This window comes from Nakaseomyces glabratus, chromosome H (genome assembly GCF_010111755.1).
Source record: "Nakaseomyces glabratus chromosome H, complete sequence".
In the NCBI taxonomy this organism is placed as follows: Eukaryota; Fungi; Ascomycota; class Saccharomycetes; order Saccharomycetales; family Saccharomycetaceae; genus Nakaseomyces; species Nakaseomyces glabratus.
The window spans coordinates 469,268-488,044 of NC_088958.1; the positions used below are offsets into that span (position 1 = coordinate 469,268).

General features: G+C 36.0%; 8 protein-coding genes across 8 annotated transcripts; 5 read left to right on the forward strand and 3 right to left on the reverse strand.

The window, feature by feature from the left end:
- Nucleotides 1–26: 26 nt before the first annotated feature.
- Nucleotides 27–1,382, reverse strand: STP3 (Stp3p; the record flags this gene model as incomplete). Its single annotated transcript, XM_447007.1, has 1 exon — nt 27–1,382. The coding sequence occupies one exon, from the start codon at nt 1,380–1,382 to the stop codon at nt 27–29; it is 1,356 nt and encodes a 451-aa protein (XP_447007.1).
- Nucleotides 1,383–3,058: 1,676 nt separating this feature from the next.
- On the reverse strand, nt 3,059–3,760 carry PSY3 (Psy3p; the record flags this gene model as incomplete). Its single annotated transcript, XM_447008.1, has 1 exon — nt 3,059–3,760. One exon carries the CDS (start codon nt 3,758–3,760, stop codon nt 3,059–3,061), a length of 702 nt encoding a protein of 233 aa, XP_447008.1.
- Nucleotides 3,761–4,117: 357 nt separating this feature from the next.
- Nucleotides 4,118–5,074, forward strand: SLU7 (mRNA splicing protein SLU7; the record flags this gene model as incomplete). The annotated part of the gene is made up of 1 exon (XM_447009.1): nt 4,118–5,074. The coding sequence occupies one exon, from the start codon at nt 4,118–4,120 to the stop codon at nt 5,072–5,074; it is 957 nt and encodes a 318-aa protein (XP_447009.1).
- Nucleotides 5,075–5,343: 269 nt separating this feature from the next.
- FBP1 (fructose 1,6-bisphosphate 1-phosphatase) lies at nt 5,344–6,381 on the reverse strand (the record flags this gene model as incomplete). The annotated part of the gene is made up of 1 exon (XM_447010.1): nt 5,344–6,381. One exon carries the CDS (start codon nt 6,379–6,381, stop codon nt 5,344–5,346), a length of 1,038 nt encoding a protein of 345 aa, XP_447010.1.
- A 2,758-nt stretch (nt 6,382–9,139) lies between these two features.
- Nucleotides 9,140–10,579, forward strand: SEC61 (translocon subunit SEC61; the record flags this gene model as incomplete). The annotated part of the gene is made up of 1 exon (XM_447011.1): nt 9,140–10,579. One exon carries the CDS (start codon nt 9,140–9,142, stop codon nt 10,577–10,579), a length of 1,440 nt encoding a protein of 479 aa, XP_447011.1.
- A 2,206-nt stretch (nt 10,580–12,785) lies between these two features.
- On the forward strand, nt 12,786–13,871 carry PSA1 (mannose-1-phosphate guanyltransferase; the record flags this gene model as incomplete). The annotated part of the gene is made up of 1 exon (XM_447012.1): nt 12,786–13,871. The coding sequence occupies one exon, from the start codon at nt 12,786–12,788 to the stop codon at nt 13,869–13,871; it is 1,086 nt and encodes a 361-aa protein (XP_447012.1).
- Nucleotides 13,872–14,794: 923 nt separating this feature from the next.
- Nucleotides 14,795–16,153, forward strand: CSR1 (Csr1p; the record flags this gene model as incomplete). The annotated part of the gene is made up of 1 exon (XM_447013.1): nt 14,795–16,153. One exon carries the CDS (start codon nt 14,795–14,797, stop codon nt 16,151–16,153), a length of 1,359 nt encoding a protein of 452 aa, XP_447013.1.
- A 458-nt stretch (nt 16,154–16,611) lies between these two features.
- Nucleotides 16,612–18,720, forward strand: CTF3 (Ctf3p; the record flags this gene model as incomplete). Its single annotated transcript, XM_447014.1, has 1 exon — nt 16,612–18,720. The coding sequence occupies one exon, from the start codon at nt 16,612–16,614 to the stop codon at nt 18,718–18,720; it is 2,109 nt and encodes a 702-aa protein (XP_447014.1).
- Nucleotides 18,721–18,777: the final 57 nt, after the last annotated feature.

Sequence of the window (18,777 nt, forward strand, 5' to 3'; positions counted from 1 at the left end):
TGAAACGTTCATTATGATATAATGTATTAGTGATACGTGTGTCCGCAATTCTTCCCGACATGCTCATTAATCCATTCATCGACATTAGCAAAAGACATATTACAATGCTTGCACTTACCTGAGACAAAGCTCCTCTCCGACCGTCTGGTGCCTTGTGGATATTCGAAATGAAGGGCTTTTAGGTGGTTCTTAAAAGTATCACAACGAGAAAAGACACCAGTCTTATGACACTGAGTTGTTATGAAATTGACCTCCTTGCCTTTATAAGGATAAAGCTCTAAATCTAGTTCTATCAGAGCAGAGTTGTAAGGACATTCATAAGTACCCTTAATACAATGCAGCGATTTTAAGTGTTCTTTATCAGCAATTGTCAACTTTGAACCTGTTACACCAGATTTATTATCCTCTGATTTCACAGCACTAGAGAGTATTTTATCTTTCCAGTGCATTTTCTCATGTCTCATAACATCATTTTGTCTCACAAATCCTCTTTGACAAACGGAGCAAACAAATGGTTTGATATCAGGTTCCAAATGAATAGCTTTATGTGTCGTCAGATTGGCGAAGAAGCCATGACAAATTGGACACTGCTTTCTCCTCCTCTTCTTAGTAACTTTCATATCTGTCTTCACACTTGGTACACTAAGAGTTGGTGGTGTGTGCTCTTCTGAAAATATGGATGGATGTGGCTCTTCCTTCAAAGATTCCAGAGCTTTCATCTTATCTATGGCTTCCAATATAGGCTTATGTGAATACTCAATAGAGTTTGGTGTAAGAGCATTGCCCTGCATAGCTTCAGTTGAGTTGTCCGAGTTGCTCATAACCACATTTTTTTTATTAAACGATAGGCTCGGTAACTGAATACTAGAGTTGGATCTAGATATTTCCGCCGAAGTTGTCCTTGACGATTGCGTTGACGATTGCTCTGAGTCATTTAAGGAGCACCATGTTGGCTTGATTAATGGCACACGACCGGTCGAGTTCCTCTTCTCGCTATTGAATGCCTCTATCGGGAACACAGAGTTTCTGATGGTAGACTTTGAAGCGGATATCGAATCTATCTCTGAAGTGGTATCACTATGAATCATATTAAGATCAATCTTGCTGTGCATCCTTGAAGGTCCCAACGGTGACTCAGATAGGAACTGATAACTGAGTATTCCAGAGTTGTTCCGTGTTCCAATAGGATTTATAACTTCTCTGCTTTTGACTCTATTTCCGAGAGCCGTAAATATCCCTGAGGGCACAGGGGTTAAACGCTCCCCCATATACTGCTTCTCAGCTGCTTTTATGAGGTTGTCAAAAGAAGAAATAGGCGGAAGCGTTATATTTTGATGGTCATTGGGACTCTTTGAAAAATCCACCATACCTTCAACGGCCATTATTGTTTTAATTTTTTTTTATTCGATTATGTGGTGAGTTCTGTTATCTATATTTTCTTTCAAATTCAGATTATACTACTTAATTTATCGATCCTCCTTTTTCTGCTCCTTTCCTTATCTTACTGTACTATATTGTACGTGATCTAACTTGTCATGCAATAGATTTTGTATCCGGTATTATTGCTACTTGAATAGCTTATGGTTAAGAGCTTATTAATATATAAAGAATATCTCTACAATATAAATAATAAGTGGCAAGAAAAGGATCATCCTATGACAACCTTACCAGTATATCTTTTATCAAATTTGCGATAAATTTTTCAGTTATCTTGTAAGAAAAGGGCAAGTCTTCCAACTTCTCTTTATGGTTGGGAAGAAAAGGAAAAATAGTGGGCAGTTTCCAAACATTTTGCAGTAAATCATCTGTACCAAGATAACTGTGTGAACAAAGGAACATCTAATACCAGAAGAAAGCATCTTGGAAGCCTTTTTATTGGATTTATTGACAGTGCGGGGGGTGGGGTGGGGTGTGTGTGTGAGTAAGAGCTCTGTTCAGGACAGCAAGCAGGAAGTGGCCTATATTCTTGATGCAGAGATAATAAGGGGGGGAAAGAATGGATCTCTCTTGTAATGGAAGTGTTTCATTGTGCGCTCGGTTTAGTGATGGGTTCAACAGGATGGGGGGGGTAGGGACGAGGGGGGAGGGGTGCTAGAAAAATCCGAAGTACTGAAAACAGCCTCTACGTCAGTTTGTTTGTGCGTATTTAGTAGTTGTTCCGTCTACCAAATAATCAAGTAATGTACGCAAGTATCTGTGGGGGGTAATTATTCCGCAACTATCGAATAAAAAAAAATTAAAGAAAATCAGTCTTAATACGTGGGGGTTTTCTATTTCTTCTTTATTTCTTCTTTCGCTTTTCCTTCATTGTTACGCCCTGAAAATTATGCAATTTGTACGGATCATCCTGTGGGAAGAAAATTGCTACAACTGAGACAAAGGAGGATGCTGCCTTTACTAGTTACTGGCTAGAAGAATATGCCGCACAAAATGGTGCAAATAAAAAAAAGGGTCCTCATGGAAAATTTTCCGTGAGAGATTATTGTACTGAAATATATCAGTACAAGCTAGTCTTAGTATGCATATCTGCAATGCTGTAGAGAACCATAAAAGAAAAAGGACAAAACCATTGAACTCCTACGGCTTTCCTCTAAGACCCATGGGGGTTATGGGAGAAAACGAGGAGCTCTCTGAGAATTAGATTTTCCGAGTTTTTCCCACGCGACACCAAAAAGATAAATGTGTTCATCTCTAAGAATATTACGCGGAAGCCCATGGTTTGCGCTCCGTACTATGCACACCAGCTGGGAAACAAATCATAACTTCACAGATAGAATGCGCAGTCGCAGAGAGAACAATATTTCCCAATGCCCTTTGAACTGGACCTAGGATATGCTTCCTTAAGTTGTGGAATTAAAAGTGGGGTGGGGGGGGGGGAGTGCCGTGATACCCGTGTTCGTTATTCCGCATATACTCCTTCTATTTGCCGGTACAGGAGTTTTCCAACATGGCTCAACTGGAACAAATGCCAAGGTACTATTTACGGTAACATGTAGTGCCCTTTCAAGGGACAAAATAGTCTGTAGCTGTTATTGCACATATACGAACTTCGCTCACGTTATTTCACTAAATGGTATGTGTCTTCTGTATCTCTCATTAAGACAAGATCTGTATCCTTGATATATGAGACAGGCAGCCTTGTGAAACTGGTTCCTGAACTGGTATATAAAGTGGAGGTTCCACCTTCAACACCATTATAATATTCGAGACCATAACTTGTTGTCATTGTCCAACAGCCAAAGGTAGATCGTAAAGACTTCAGCATTTTTTGTAAGGCACTGAACTCACGCATAGCCACGGGGGTCTGATAATATGAGAGATTGTCTATAATAATTCCGGTCAAAGGCTGTTGTAAACAGGAGTAACTATCGGTGAAGATGCACCTCTTCAAAGCTTCATCGGGGCTGTCTATCAGTTGCCCTAGAAAATTTAGTAAACCATCAAATTGACAAAGGGAAGCACTGCTGAGATACGCAATACTTTGACCATTGTTTACTAAACTTCTAGCAAACTGTTTCCAGCAAGAAATCACATCTATTAGTAGTATTAAGCCACTGTTTTCGTCCAAATTCGTAGTTATCAATTTCTTCTTCACTTTGCTTAATCTGAAACTATGTTCCACCACATGTATGTGCCCTAGTTTACGCGTTCTTAATGCTAAATGCTGGTTTACTAGATCCTCAGGTATTTTGAAATATGTTTCTGTAGTGGCACAAAAACTTGATATGGGATAAATCCTGCAATGCTTTAATATTTCCATTATAACTATGTATTTCTTGTAAGTTCAAAATTCAAGTCATACCTGCTCACCCTATATACTTTGACGCTTTCTTGATAACTCGGTATTTAGTTTTCTTAGAAGAGAAGTCATTAGCATTTGATCAATTGAACTTTGTTAACAGCATTAATATATATTATTTTTACAATCCATACATTAAATTGGGTTTTTGTTACGCAACGTTAGAGCGACTTCATAGGAAGCTTACTATTTTGTCTGAAAAAATTTAGTTGAAAAAGATTGATGCGATGAGCTCGATTTAACTAAACAATTTATAAAACAAAATATATATATACAATATAAGAAATAACCAAGCAAAAAGTGCAATAACTATTACAAATGCACAATAAGAAGGTGACGAAAGATGAAAAAAAAAATACTAAGACCAAAGATGTAAATGAACATATACCGAATTACATAAAGAACTTGCCTTGGTACTATCAAGATATTGACAAGAACAGTAAGAATAATTCGAAAGAACAGGATTACCTAAGACACCACAGACAAAGGAGAGATGACAAGACTATAGATATAGATAACAATGATCAGGCAAAGATAGGGACCGGTATCAAAGATGAGTTTGAAGTGATTGTCGAAAATAAAAAAACCACAATTGATGGTATAATCAAACGTAGAAAAGACGAGAAAGATTGGGACGCAAGGAAAGATAGATGGTATGGTTATAGTGGTAAAGAATACGAAGAAGTCTTAAAAAAATGGGAAAAGAGTAGAGAAGATCTCAATAACACTACTGAAGAATCTGCTTATGATACTGATGAAGAAATAGAAATGATGAAACTTGGTTTAACCCCTAAAGATCTCGAACAAAATATCAAAGGGTCATCAGTAAGATTACGAGAGGATAAGGCTGCTTATTTGAAGGATATATACTCAAGTACAACCAACTATGACCCTAAGTCTAGACTATACAAGTCGGATGATCTGGGTAGTATTGATGAACACTCAAACATGTTTTTACGACATCTTACTGGTGAAGGTAAAGAACTTAATGATCTAAACAAGTTTGCGAGGGAGAATGCTAAAGAATCTGGTATTAGAGACGAACTTGTTGACGCGGATAAAGTTAATCATGTTCTTGTTGCCAATCCAACAAAATTAGAGGTACTGAGGAAACAAAAAGAGCTGGACTCTTTAAAACTAACTGAAGAACAAAATAGACAAGAACAAAGAAAGCTGAAGAGAAAAGCCAAATTGCTAAAGAAGAAAGCCAAGAAACCAAAAGGAACACCACAATCTGACTCTACTAAAGCTCAACTGATGGATATGTACGGTTGATTTACTCATACCTTTTCGTTAAGTAGCAAATAGCTGCATGATAAAAGAGCTAGGATCCTGACATATCAATCTAATTACAACTTAACAGCAAGGTTCGAAAAAAATGATATACTTTTTAGTTCAGTACCATTGTGAATTCATGATTTATTTACTGTTATTTATGAATAATTATAAGAGGTTTTTGCGTGATTATAAAAGAATAAAGAAGCTAAAAAATTATAAACAAAGAGATGAACATTATAACTACAATCCGATTAAATGCGTCATCTTCATTCCTTCCCGATATGTTTCAAGAATTTGTCGATTTCACCCGATGAGCCCAACCAGATGGAGGATTTGTCGTGAATGTGCTTTGGAACCAGATCCAAGATACGTTCGCCCTGGTCATTAACTGCTTTACCACCGGCTTGTTCGACTAGGAATGCCATTGGGAAAGCTTCGTATAACAATCTTAATTTTCCATCTGGTTTCAATCTGTCTCCTGGATAACTGAACAAACCACCGTATAGGAATGTTCTGTGGACATCTGCGACCATAGCACCGATATAACGCAGAGAGTATGGTTTACCCTTATTAGATTCTTGACCCTCTTTCAATGAGTCAATAAAAGAGACTATCAATTCATCCCAATACAATCTATTACCTTCATTCACGGAGTAAATTGGTCTTAGTTGAGGGATTCTCAAGTTTGGCTGAGTTAGGATAAATTCACCCAAATTAGTGTCCAATGTGAATCCGTCGACACCGTTACCCATAGTTAACATCAAGTGAGTTGAAGCACCGTACATGGCATAACATGCTGCGACCATGTCATGGCCTGACCTTAGAACATCCTTGATACTTCCTGTGGATCCCGGCAGCAGTTTAAAAATCGAGACAATAGTACCTACGGAGACACCTGCGTCCAAATTGGAAGAGCCATCGATAGGATCACAGCAGATAGCATATGTACCTGTCTCTGTTGGAAACACTATTAGGTCTTCTTGTTCCTCGGAAACCAACAGTTTGATGAAACCGCAACCTTTCATGGCATTGATAAAGATTTCATCACCCAGGACATCCAATTTTTTTTGTTCATCACCAGTAGAGTTGGAAGCACCTGCTAGGCCGATCAAGTTAACCAGTTCTGCACGTCTGATAGTTTGTGAAATGAATTTGAATGCAAATCCCAGAGCATTTAGCACTAGGGAGAAATCACCACGAGCGGTCTTGACAGTTTTTTGATTCTCAACGATAAACCTTGGCAAAGTGATGATATCGGTGTCGAAATCATCCATAGAGGCCCTTCTTTCCGTAGCAACTGGCATTTTTTCTATTTGTCTATTATTATTAGTATTATCTGATATTGATATAGTATGTATTCAATGAATAAAAAAAAAAAGTGGTTCCTTAAACGTCAAATGAACAATGGCACATCCTAAGTTTTAGTTCTTTAGCACTTGTTCATATATATACCACTCAATAAGAAGTATAAGTAAATAGATACTATATACATAATACCGATTGCATTACATTATAGTTGATATTCCCCGGGCCTAGTAGCTAACACCCCATTGGTCCGACTCTTCCGCACAGAAACCATAGTAAGACAAACGGTGTTTGTACTGGTGAGAATTCAATTATATAATGCTAGATACCTAATACCAAACAAAAAAAACTCCATTAATCCGAGACTAGTTTCTTTGTTTCTTTATAAAGGGAAAAATCCCAGGAAGAACCATGCAGGAAGAGTTGGACAGCCCATAGCTGGTGTACAACTGTACTTTGTGAACACTGTACAAGATATAAAGGGAGAACGTTCAGTATTTTAACTACTTGAGCTAGACAATCTATAGGCTGAAGGAGGGTATGCAGTATGTTATTGTGGGGGGGAAGGGCATTTATATCCACTGAGATGCCAGATATAAAGCGAGGAGATTTAATGGTGGGGCTGTTACATCCGGGGTGTTTTTGTTCGGCTGTTTCACTACTTGTCCCACCTTGACACATTTCTTCGCTGATCGATTTCTGTTCATCCGGGAATATGCGATTTTCGGATGTACATCCTTATCGTCCTGAATGAGGTTATTATAACACCGGCATAGTACACTTTGGGCCTACCGAATGATAACTGGTTTGCGTGAATTACCGCAGTACCATCCGTTAGAGTGTAGCGGTATTAAAAGGACCTATACAGCATTGAAATGAATTACGTAACATTCTGTATCAGTTTAGCGCATAGAACAATCGAGATCGTAGCAGATTGACAGATATCTGGTAGGAACTTGTCGGGAATAATACAGAAAGTGTAGGAATTACATACCATAAGAATAAGAAACAAGTACAGTCATAAGTAAAAAAAGGGGAGTTGATAAAAGTTGTAGGCAAACATATTCTGTATCTGAGCACTTGATAAATGTATGTTGAAGTACTCGACTGCAGTTTTCGCCGTTAGCGTGTGACCGTGCGTGTACAATGAACAACCAAAACGTTCTCGTTCGTGTTGTGAGCACGTGACACAGTTTATATAGTTGATAATTCTCGATTTAAAGCGCGATAAAAGCGATTCATAAGCCGGGTAACTAAAAATAACCCGGCTGAGTACTTTCGTACCAAAAAAAGTGGGTTGACAGTTTTAGTAACATACCAGTATTGCTTTTGTGTATTGCCAAGCCGTTGAAGTCCCAGTAAGGTGTACAGTATTACACATATCTACATTATCTACATTGTATACTGCACAATTCCTCCAACATAATATAGTAAAAAAAAAAAAGACCGAATTGTATCAACGGGTCAATTGATTCGATTTTACCGTCTATACAGTCCTAGAAGTTATCGATCTCTGTTGATCATCAGTTGCTCAAAGATATATCACACAAGACAACTCAGATGATTACACCTGTCAAACTTGTCCTGATGAATGCATTCTAAATCTAGCACTCGTAGCCTTTCCTCCACAGAAGCAAGATTTTCTCTATGGAATTCTGTTTTCTTCCTTGTACTGAGACCAGAATGGATAGAGAAAAAAACCCATCATAACATACATGATGTAACTACGTGGTTTTATTTTCGAAATGTATTTTTACTTACACCGTGTTTTTCACGTCGTCGATAAAACTGCAGCTACAACTCTACCCACGCCACAGACACACAGGGCCCTCCTACAGACACTACACTACACAAAATACACCTATAACGAAGAAAAATGGCTCTGTTAGTGTGTGAGCAACCATGGGATTTAAGAGCCAGCCATGCTCATGTATGTGCAAGGGTTTCTCACAAAGTCCAGATAAAACCACCGTACCCACTTTCATGACAATCCTTTTTTTTTTCTCTTTCAAGCTCTACTACTACATGTTCACTATAACAGAATCTCCTATACACAACCTTTTTGTACAATGCCAATCTTTTTCATTTCTTCCCTTGAAATCTCCTTCGAAATATACGTAACGGCCTTTTATAGGGTCTTCCTTTTGTTTTCTATTTTTTTTGCTACACCTTTTTCCACTTATTTTGTTTTGTAACAGTTGCTTACTATGACACTTCTTCTAAAAGCTGGTATCCTTCTCTGTCTTTCTCTCTTTTCCCCTTGCGTAAGTCCCTCTTTTTCTTGCCCTCTCAAGGTTCCCCTTCAATTTCTTCTATACTTTCTTGATGGAACAAAAAAGAGTTTGAAAAAAAAAAAAAATACTGTAGTGCTAACTATTCGAACAGCAAAGGAGAAAACAAAAACATTTCGAATTGAACAGCAAATACTTTTGGGCGAGTTAGGAAAATCCTTGAATGTCTTTCTTTTCTATATTTAATATAATAAATAGAATTGAATATATTGAACCTTTCCATAATTGTTTTTAGTACTGAGGTAGCAATTCTTTTGCATTTGGATACCTAGAATACCAACAAACTTACAATTATTTAAAAGATTAAAGGCTTTTGAACCCAAACTCTGCTTTAAAGTCTCCCTTCCTTAAATTTTTCTTGTTCAATTTTTCATTCCAACGTTATAAGAAGGAAAATACTACAAGAAAACTCGATTCAAAGGAAGATAATAACAACACTCACTATTATACACACAACCTACAACAAATGTCTGACCGTATATTGAGTTTGTTCAAGCCATTTGAAGCTTTTCTACCAGAAGTTATTTCTCCAGAGAGAAAAGTTCCTTACAACCAGAAATTGATATGGACAGGTGTGTCTTTGTTGATCTTCTTGGTCTTGGGTCAAATTCCACTATATGGTATTGTCTCCGCTGAGACTTCTGACCCACTGTACTGGTTAAGAGCCATGTTGGCTTCAAACAGAGGTACTCTAATGGAATTGGGTGTTTCACCTATCATTACTTCTTCCATGATCTTCCAATTCTTGCAAGGTACTCAATTATTGCAAGTTTCCCTAGACAGTAAGGAGGACCGTGAACTGTACCAAATTGCTCAGAAAGTTTGTGCCATCATCTTGACTTTCGGACAGGCTTTGGTCGTCGTTATGACTGGTAACTACGGTTCTCCATCTGACTTGGGTATTGCCATTTCCCTTTTGTTGATCTTTCAATTGATGTTTGCCTCCTTCATTGTCCTATTACTGGATGAATTGTTGACTAAGGGTTACGGTTTAGGCTCCGGTATTTCCTTGTTCACTGCTACTAACATCGCTGAAAACATCTTCTGGAAGGCCTTTGCTCCAACCACTGTTAACTCTGGTCGTGGTAAGGAGTTCGAAGGTGCTGTCATCGCGTTCTTCCACCTGTTGGCTGTTAGAAAAGATAAGAAGAGAGCACTTGTTGAAGCCTTCTACAGAGAAAACTTACCAAACATGTTCCAAGTCATTGCTACTGTTTTTGTCTTCTTATTTGTTCTATACTTGCAAGGTTTCCGTTACGAGTTGCCAGTTAAGTCTACCAAGGTTAGAGGTCAAATGGCTATCTACCCAATCAAGTTATTTTACACTTCCAACACTCCAATTATGTTGCAAAGTGCCCTTTCTTCTAACATCTTCTTAATTTCCCAAATTTTGTTCCAAAAGTACCCATCCAACCCAGTTATCCGTTTGTTCGGTGTTTGGGGTATTAGACCAGGTACTAACGGTCCTCAAGTCCCATTGTCTGGTATTTCTTACTACTTACAACCAATTGGTTCTTTGAAGATGGCCCTATTGGACCCAATCAAGACCGTTATCTACACTGCATTTGTTCTTGGTACTTGTGCTTTGTTCTCCAAGACCTGGATTGAAATCTCTGGTACTAGTGCCAAGGATGTTGCTAAGCAATTCAAGGAACAAGGTATGGTCATTAATGGTAAGAGGGAAACATCTGTCTACAAGGAATTGAAGAAGATCATTCCAACTGCTGCTGCTTTTGGTGGTGCTACCATTGGTGCTTTATCTGTTGGTTCTGATCTTCTAGGTGCCTTGGGTTCTGGTGCTTCCATCTTATTGGCTACCACTACCATTTACGGTTACTACGAAGTTGCTGCCAAAGAAGGTGGCTTCACTAAAAACTTAGTGAACGGTTTCTCTGAGATGATGTAATAAGAGAATCTATCAACTATAGTATACAATTTCTAAATTTGAAATCTTCCTTATATTCAAATTCAATTTATAAAATAAATTTTAATGAACCCAATATTTGTTTTAAAAGGAACATATTTATGAGGTATATGTTTTTCATCTTCTTCGTATAATATGGCTATTAAGAATACAAAACTGCTCAATAACTATCATTCAAAACAATTAAAAGGAATATCCTTTGACAATAAACTTTAAAATTATTCTGAAGAAACTATCCACCGATTTTTCTATTAACTTGACCACTGAAGCATAGTTTTGATTATCCTGGTTTCGTTTTTTTATTCATTACCCTAATTGTTGCTTTTACCTGTATTTTGATAATCTCGTGAAAGTTTGTACTATTTTGCATTGAAAATCTGATGAGAGGATTAACCAAAACGAAAATAGTCCATATAAACTGATCCTTAGACTAGCATATGGTTATTTGCATTGGACAAAATTATATTGAAATCGTTATATAGTTTCATTCATACTTGTACTTAAATTAATATATTATAAGAAAAATATAAACGCTACATAAAAAAGGCTACTGGAATGCTTTCTAATGATACCTTTACCAATTAAATTAGCACAAATTAAGTGATTAATTTGGTATTCATATAACTTTTTGTTTGTTTTGTTATTCTCCCAGAGTTTGGATTTAGTTGTATTATTAAGTAAAGACAATAATAAGCCTTCACCGAATATGCTATAGTGTTCAGATCAATTATGCTTGTGGTATCACTTCTTCTACAATATAATCCATAGTTGTATTATAAATTCACCATGGAAACGAAAATATATAGTGATTCATAATGAAACATAGGTGGATTGGGTTCATAATGAAAGGTTAACTAACTATCTAAAAATAGTATCTCTTTCAAATTCTAGTTTTACAATAGATGATATTTACTGATACAAATAAGAAGATAAGAAAGTACTTTAAATAAATGACTTTTGTGATATGTACTATAATAATTAATGCCTTTCTTAATAACATTTGAGCGCTTGTCTACCAAATAAGTAAATGCAAATCATTTGTCGCAATATATTTTATTTGAATTTAACTCTCGTCGAGGGACATATTCAATAAATATGCCTCGCTATATTGGGATTTTTCTCATTTATTGCTCTTAATACCCATTTCCTATTTCGTGCATCTTGTCCATGCTGCCTCAGACGAAATATGAGGCAAAGAGTTCTAAAAAAATTAAATATACCAGCACCCTCTCAAGGGACTTATAGAAGCACTACTTGGAGGTAAATTAAATTGCCTGTAATCAATTAGTTTACCCTCTCTCCAACTTATTCTGAGAAGGAGGAATAAATTAGTTTGGTTCAGTCTTACCCACACCCACCGAAGGGCAAAAAGTTCTTTAACCGTATTGAAGTAAATGATCAGAAGTAGTGCATCTTCATTAAAAAAACCTTCCTACTACCGATTCTTGGTAAAATGAAGCAAGGGTTTTTGTCTTGGTCATAAGACAATGGATTGATAGAGGCAAGTGCTTGTACCTTTCTATATTTTCGAAATCATTTCTTACATCGCACTATATGTATTGCAGTTATTTGTGCAGCCAGTGTGGTCCTTCACAGTATTCTAAATATTTGTATGCTATTGTCAAAGGAACCTTGAAAACGAAAAAAATTTGGCTGCTACTTTTGTAGGTACTGCCAAGGCTTGTATTGCAAACTTCATTTCTAAATATAACAAAAAGAGAAACACCGTATGGATTGCATGCAACAATACTCTAGGGTTTTTCGTTCCTGATAAAAGTGGCATTGTCAAATGATTCTCTTGATGATTCAATTTACTAAGAAGCTGGTATTTACATAACAGACTGAGCACATTTTTTCATTAATGTAGTGGAAATAAGCCAAGTTCGAGACCTTTGTTGCTTTGGTATGGTGATAGTAATACCTGACCCCACTCTTTGCTACAAATAACAATTCTTTCTTGAGACTCGAGAATACATATATAAATGTACACTTGGAAGTAATATTTCAACATTCATTCACTTATAAATTATCTGTATTGCTAATATTTTTAGTTGTGTTCGCTTTTATAAACGCTATCAACCAATTAAGGCACTCTTATCTGACATACAATATTAGATAAGTAGTATTTATTACTAAGCCATCCAGCTACTCTCTATTTCAACAGAAATTCAAATAAAAAGTCACTATTATGAAAGGTTTAATTCTAGTTGGTGGATATGGTACTAGATTGAGGCCATTGACTCTATCTGTTCCAAAACCCCTGGTCGAATTCTGTAACAGGCCAATGATTTTGCATCAAATTGAGGCTCTAGCTGAAGCTGGTGTAACTGATATTGTTTTGGCTGTTAATTACAGACCAGAAGTAATGGTTGACACGCTGAAGAAATATGAGAAGGAATATGGCGTGAACATCACCTTTTCTGTTGAGACAGAACCTCTAGGAACCGCAGGTCCATTAAAATTGGCAGAGAAAATTCTGAAAAAGGACAACTCTCCATTTTTTGTCCTCAACTCTGATGTAATCTGCGAGTACCCATTCAAAGAACTTGCCGAATTCCATAAATCACATGGCGGTAAAGGAACAATTGTTGCTACAAAGGTCGATGAACCTTCCAAATATGGTGTTATTGTTCATGACTTGGGTACTCCAAATTTGATTGATAGATTTGTTGAAAAACCAAAGGAATTCGTTGGTAACAGAATTAATGCTGGTTTATATATTTTAAACCCAGAGGTCATTGATTTGATAGAGATGAAACCAACTTCCATAGAAACAGAGACTTTCCCAAAGTTGGTGAATGAAAAGTCCCTGTACACTTTTGATTTAGAGGGTTTTTGGATGGATGTCGGTCAACCAAAGGATTTCCTGGCTGGTACAGGACTCTATCTACAATCTTTGTCAAGAAGACATCCAGAGAAATTATCGACCGGAAGCAATATTGTCAGCAACGCCATCATTGACCCAACGGCCAAAATATCTCCTGATGCCAAAATTGGTCCAGATGTTGTAATTGGTCCAAATTGTGTCATTGGTTCAGGTGTAAGAATTGTTAGATCAGTACTTCTAAAGAATTGTGTGGTCAAGGAAAATTCCTTAATCAAAGACACTATTGTGGGCTGGGATTCTACCATTGGCAGATGGTGCCGTCTAGAAGGTTGTGCAGTACTTGGTCATGATGTTGCAGTCAAGGATGAAGTTTATGTGAATGGTGCTAAGGTTTTACCTCACAAGTCGATTTCTGCCAACGTTCCCTCCGAAGCTATTATTATGTAAAATCTCAATGGCGCTTCTAGGTGTCTTTTCGAATTAGAATTTCTTTGTTTCACATGGACAAAAAGTCAAGAAATAGCAATACGCAACATAGTATCTATTACATCACTTAATTAATCACCAAATTTAATACTTGTAGTTCATATGTATGCTATAATAAAACCGAAACACCTTTCGATTTGCTCAACCATTGTTATCATGGCGTATCATTGGGGGAAAAAATAGTCAAGCAATACATTGTTGAATTGATTTACGAATGTTGTTAAATTTATCCGAGAATCTGACCCCTCACCCTAAAAAAGTTGGTGTTTTGCAACAAACCACTACGCGATTGTTTCTCTATGAATCCCTATTTTCATCAGACACGGAAAAACTCTGATATTTAGGGCTACCAAAATATTTAAGCCCTAATTTGCAACAATACGATGGTGTATCGTTTAAGTGAGAAGTTTGCTGGAAAATTATAAGCTAATGAGACTAAAAGTTATGTGGCTTGTTTGGTAACTGACTTGATCATAATGTCAATGTTGGTCCTTTGTTGGGTTTTATCATTAATTCACCCTCTTTTTGCTTGAATTGCTGCCTCTTGTATTATTTTTATTGGTATTATTTATTCTTCATCTCTCAAGATGATAAATATAATAGACCAATTTTCACCACTCTCTGTTTTAATCCGTCATTAACTTCTTTTCTTTAATAGTTATATAAATTATTTATCAAGCAGTATATATAGCTTTTGGATCATAGTAGCACTACCCGAATATCAGGCTATACCAACCGAAAGTAGCAGAAACGTCAACAGTTATATTGACATTTCTAGCCAAAGCTCCTAACCTACAACTTACTTTTGGAAAATATTACATTACTATTAGAACTAGTTTCAATATTTCGTCTTTTTTTGTTAGAATTATTTAAAGTTTTTCAAAATGACCACCAGTAAAGATACAATGTCAAGCAACAAGAAAGAAAGTCATTTGCCGTTGGAAAGAGAGGTTGTTTTAAGCCCTGAGAAAGAGCTGTTGTTAAAGCAAGCCTGGGTATATCTGTTGCAACTATGGGGAGTTTCTGTAAACGGTGATATTGTATTTAAAGATGCGCATCACGGTGACATCGACGGTTTAAGCACTCAAATGTCAGCCTTGAGTACAGGCTCTAGTGAACCCAAAAAAAAGAAGACATCCCTATTTGGAAGGCTAACTGGTTCTGACCATCATGACACTTCTAAACATGCAACACATGAAACCGAACATCATACCCGTCACACTCAGATACCTTACGTCAAGGATGGAGTTCATCCAGAGTTCACAAAATTGGAATTAGATTCAAAAGCCACCTATAAAGAGTTTTGGGAATCTTTAAGATTGGAGCCCGCTGATCCAAATATTTTGAGATTTCTAAAAGCTAGAAAGTGGCATATGGATAAAACAATACACATGATTGCAAAGGATATGAGCTGGAGAACAAAATCGGGATATGATATCAATAGCATACTGGATGGCGGAGAATATGAATTTGTTAAAACGAAGAAAAAAGGTGTTATAAAGAACTTAGAGCTACAAAAAGCAATTGTTGCAGGAAAGGATAAAGATGGCAAGCCATATATTCTAGCACGTCCAAAATTGCATTACTCAAGTGACCAAACTGAAGAAGAGATTGAAAAGTATGCATTGCTTGTAATTGAGCAGGCGAAACTATTTTTAAGACCACCTGAAATTGCACAATGTAGCATTGTTTTTGATTTAGGGGGCTTCTCAATGTCGAACATGGATTATGGTCCTGTAAAGTTTTTGATTACTTGCTTTGAAGCCCATTATCCCGAATGTTTAGCTCACTTATTTATTCACAAGGCGCCTTGGATATTTACTCCAATTTGGAACATTGTCAAAAATTGGCTTGATCCCACAGTTGCCACTAAAATTACATTTACCAAGAATGTAGAGGAATTGGCTAGATATATTGATATAAAACAAATTCCAACATATTTAGGGGGAGAGTTAGACTTGGACATGGAACATTATGAAATGCCAGATGGTAGTAAGGATGAATTGCTGAGAGATGAAGAAACACGTGATAAATTACTGAAAGAAAGGGAACAACTAATCCAGAACTTCCTAAAACTAACTGCTGAATGGATAGAAAGTGATGATAATGAAAAACAGAGCATTTCCATAAGAAATAAAAGGGCATTAGCTTCTGAGAAAATTACCCAAAATTATATTCAAATTGATCCATATATAAGATCGCGTTCGGCATACGATATCAGCGGAGCCCTAGTTCTACAATAACGAAAAGTCACCTTAACAAGAAATTGACTACTTTATTATTCAAAAATATAGCCTTTGTTGTTGTATCTTTTTCTGTAATATGACTATGGTGATAGTAGATATTATTTATATTTATTATGTAAACACGCGATGGATTAAAATAACTGTATCAATGCATTTCTTATCCTTAATTTTCGCATTGTTTACATTTCCACGTTCAAAACTACGTGTAAACTAAGAAAAACATTCGATGAGCATATATCTTAATGAGTTAAGTTGGAAATGACTATTGCATGAGTGAATAACAATATTAATTCTCCAAAGAAACGAGCTAATATTCGTTCAATCGATAACTATATAAACAAATTATTATTTTAATCAATACAAAATAACCTATAGAGCAATTTTATGTTGTACATTGCTGCAACGTTTCTAATTTGAAAAAACTCTCCGAAGAATATAAAGACTAATAGCTCTTTATGGAGCCTTTAATTTCCACTGCTATCGATAATTTGTTATCCGCAAATGCTACAGTTACAACAGACTTCATAAAAGTTCAACTTGAGATTATTTACCATCAAACGATTAAATTTGGGCTTACAAATTTGGAACTACGAAATATTATACACTTTATTACGACAACCCAACTTATAACTGATGAGACAAAACTATACATTATTCATAACTGCCTATATCCATGTGAAGTTATTGGAAAGGAAGTGGTGATGGAAATTTTAAGTAAACTTGGGACAACAACTATCTATTCGCCATATGAACTTACTACACCAAAAACTGTACAGACGGCGCTATGTGAATGGCTAGTTAATGCATTCTTCCTGGTGGATATTGAACAGATACGAGAATTTGACTCGTTTTGGATTCATTTATGGAAATATAGCTATTTGCAGAAGTGGTTAACTTATATCATTGTTTGGACAGCAAACCCCCATAATGTCAAACAGTGGAAGATAAGGATGATTCACAATATAGCGATCAATTTGGGATATTCGGAATCATCCGGTTATGCCGTTATAATTTTGAAGAAATATCAGCAAATATGTGGATACTCTGCAGAAATAAATGATATACTGCCAACATTAAGATTTCCTTACAGAAGGATAATAAAAGTTCAGAATATTAAACTACGCAACAGATTTTTCAAAAATACCTCTGATATTTTGATTACATCGACTCCCGATACATTTAATATGGAAAAACTTGAAAATAGAATGCAAATGCTAATTAATTCATTGTTAATCGACGAAATAAAGAGTTCACAAGGTGTTAAACCTAGCATAATAGATAAAAATATTGATATAGAGTTGCTAATCCCTAAAAATTCAACACAATTAATAGATCGATGGAATCTTATGCAACCTTCAGATATTGTCATTAGTTCTGAGTTATTCCATCCAAACAATAAGATAAACTACTACATATTGGCTTTTATTTCTACAAAAAGGAGCCCGCAATTTGTGGAAGATTATATTACAGACTATTTTATGAGACACCTGTCTGATAATGAGGATAACTTCGGAAATGCATACAAATCCTTTTTGGCCTTTGTCAAACTATTATTATTAATATACCCAAACATATCACTTTCACTCACTAAGACTATAGGAAATGGAACACAATATGATGTAAAAAAATCTGTGCTTATGGGGGTTTTACCTGCAATTTTACCGAAATCTAAAATCAATATAGAATGCATACAAAAATGTATTTTTAATATTATCAGTTCAAATTTTAATACACAGAACTTACTTTCACAGAAGAGTCTCAATTTATCTGTGGTGACCACACGCTTATATTTTGACTTATACTTCCTTATTTTTCTGAATAGTGAGTTGGCTGCTGATTTAAGCTCACTATTTCATAGGGCAGGGACCCTTGGATTCAGAAGAACCATTGAAACGACATATAATTTTGGTGATATATCAAGTTCTGTTTACTATTTGAATCTCGTAACATCTATAATAGATTCTAATGAGTTATACAAAAGTGTCCCGGGTTTGATAATAAAGCCAAACATATTAAAATCTTTGATCATGGTTTTTGATCCTTTGCTACTCAATTCATGCTGTAAATATCTCACACAATCAAAGGGGGCTCTATCAGTAAATATTCAGGATAAAGACTTGATAAGATGCCATAATCAACTCCTTTTAGACACGACGAACTATTTGTGGAGAAATAAAATTTTAAGTTCCAGATCACTATTCGATATATCAACTAAATTTATCAAACAAGTGGTGGATAATTTATATTTACCTGATTGCGATAAAAAAGACAAAAATGTTTTTGGACTACCAGGAGTACCTACTACAGGTTTTGTGTTTTTGCAGGCAGTCCGTCGCTTAGAGGGCACGCATGGCGCTCGTTCTCATTACAATACTGACTACACTTCGAGTGGATTCAAGAAATTCAAATCAAATCAGGAAGAAAAAGGAGATTGGCTGCATGATATTGAGGATTTTGACGAGTTCAGAAGAGTCGTTTTGAAGGAATTTACCTCGATTGATTGTGTTAAAGAAATTGCTGTATTTTTATATACCTTTTTAAAAAGCCTAACCTCAAATCTGTAGGATGAGATTTACAATTTAATATTCATTAATTATTTAATTGTCTGGGAACGTTAATTA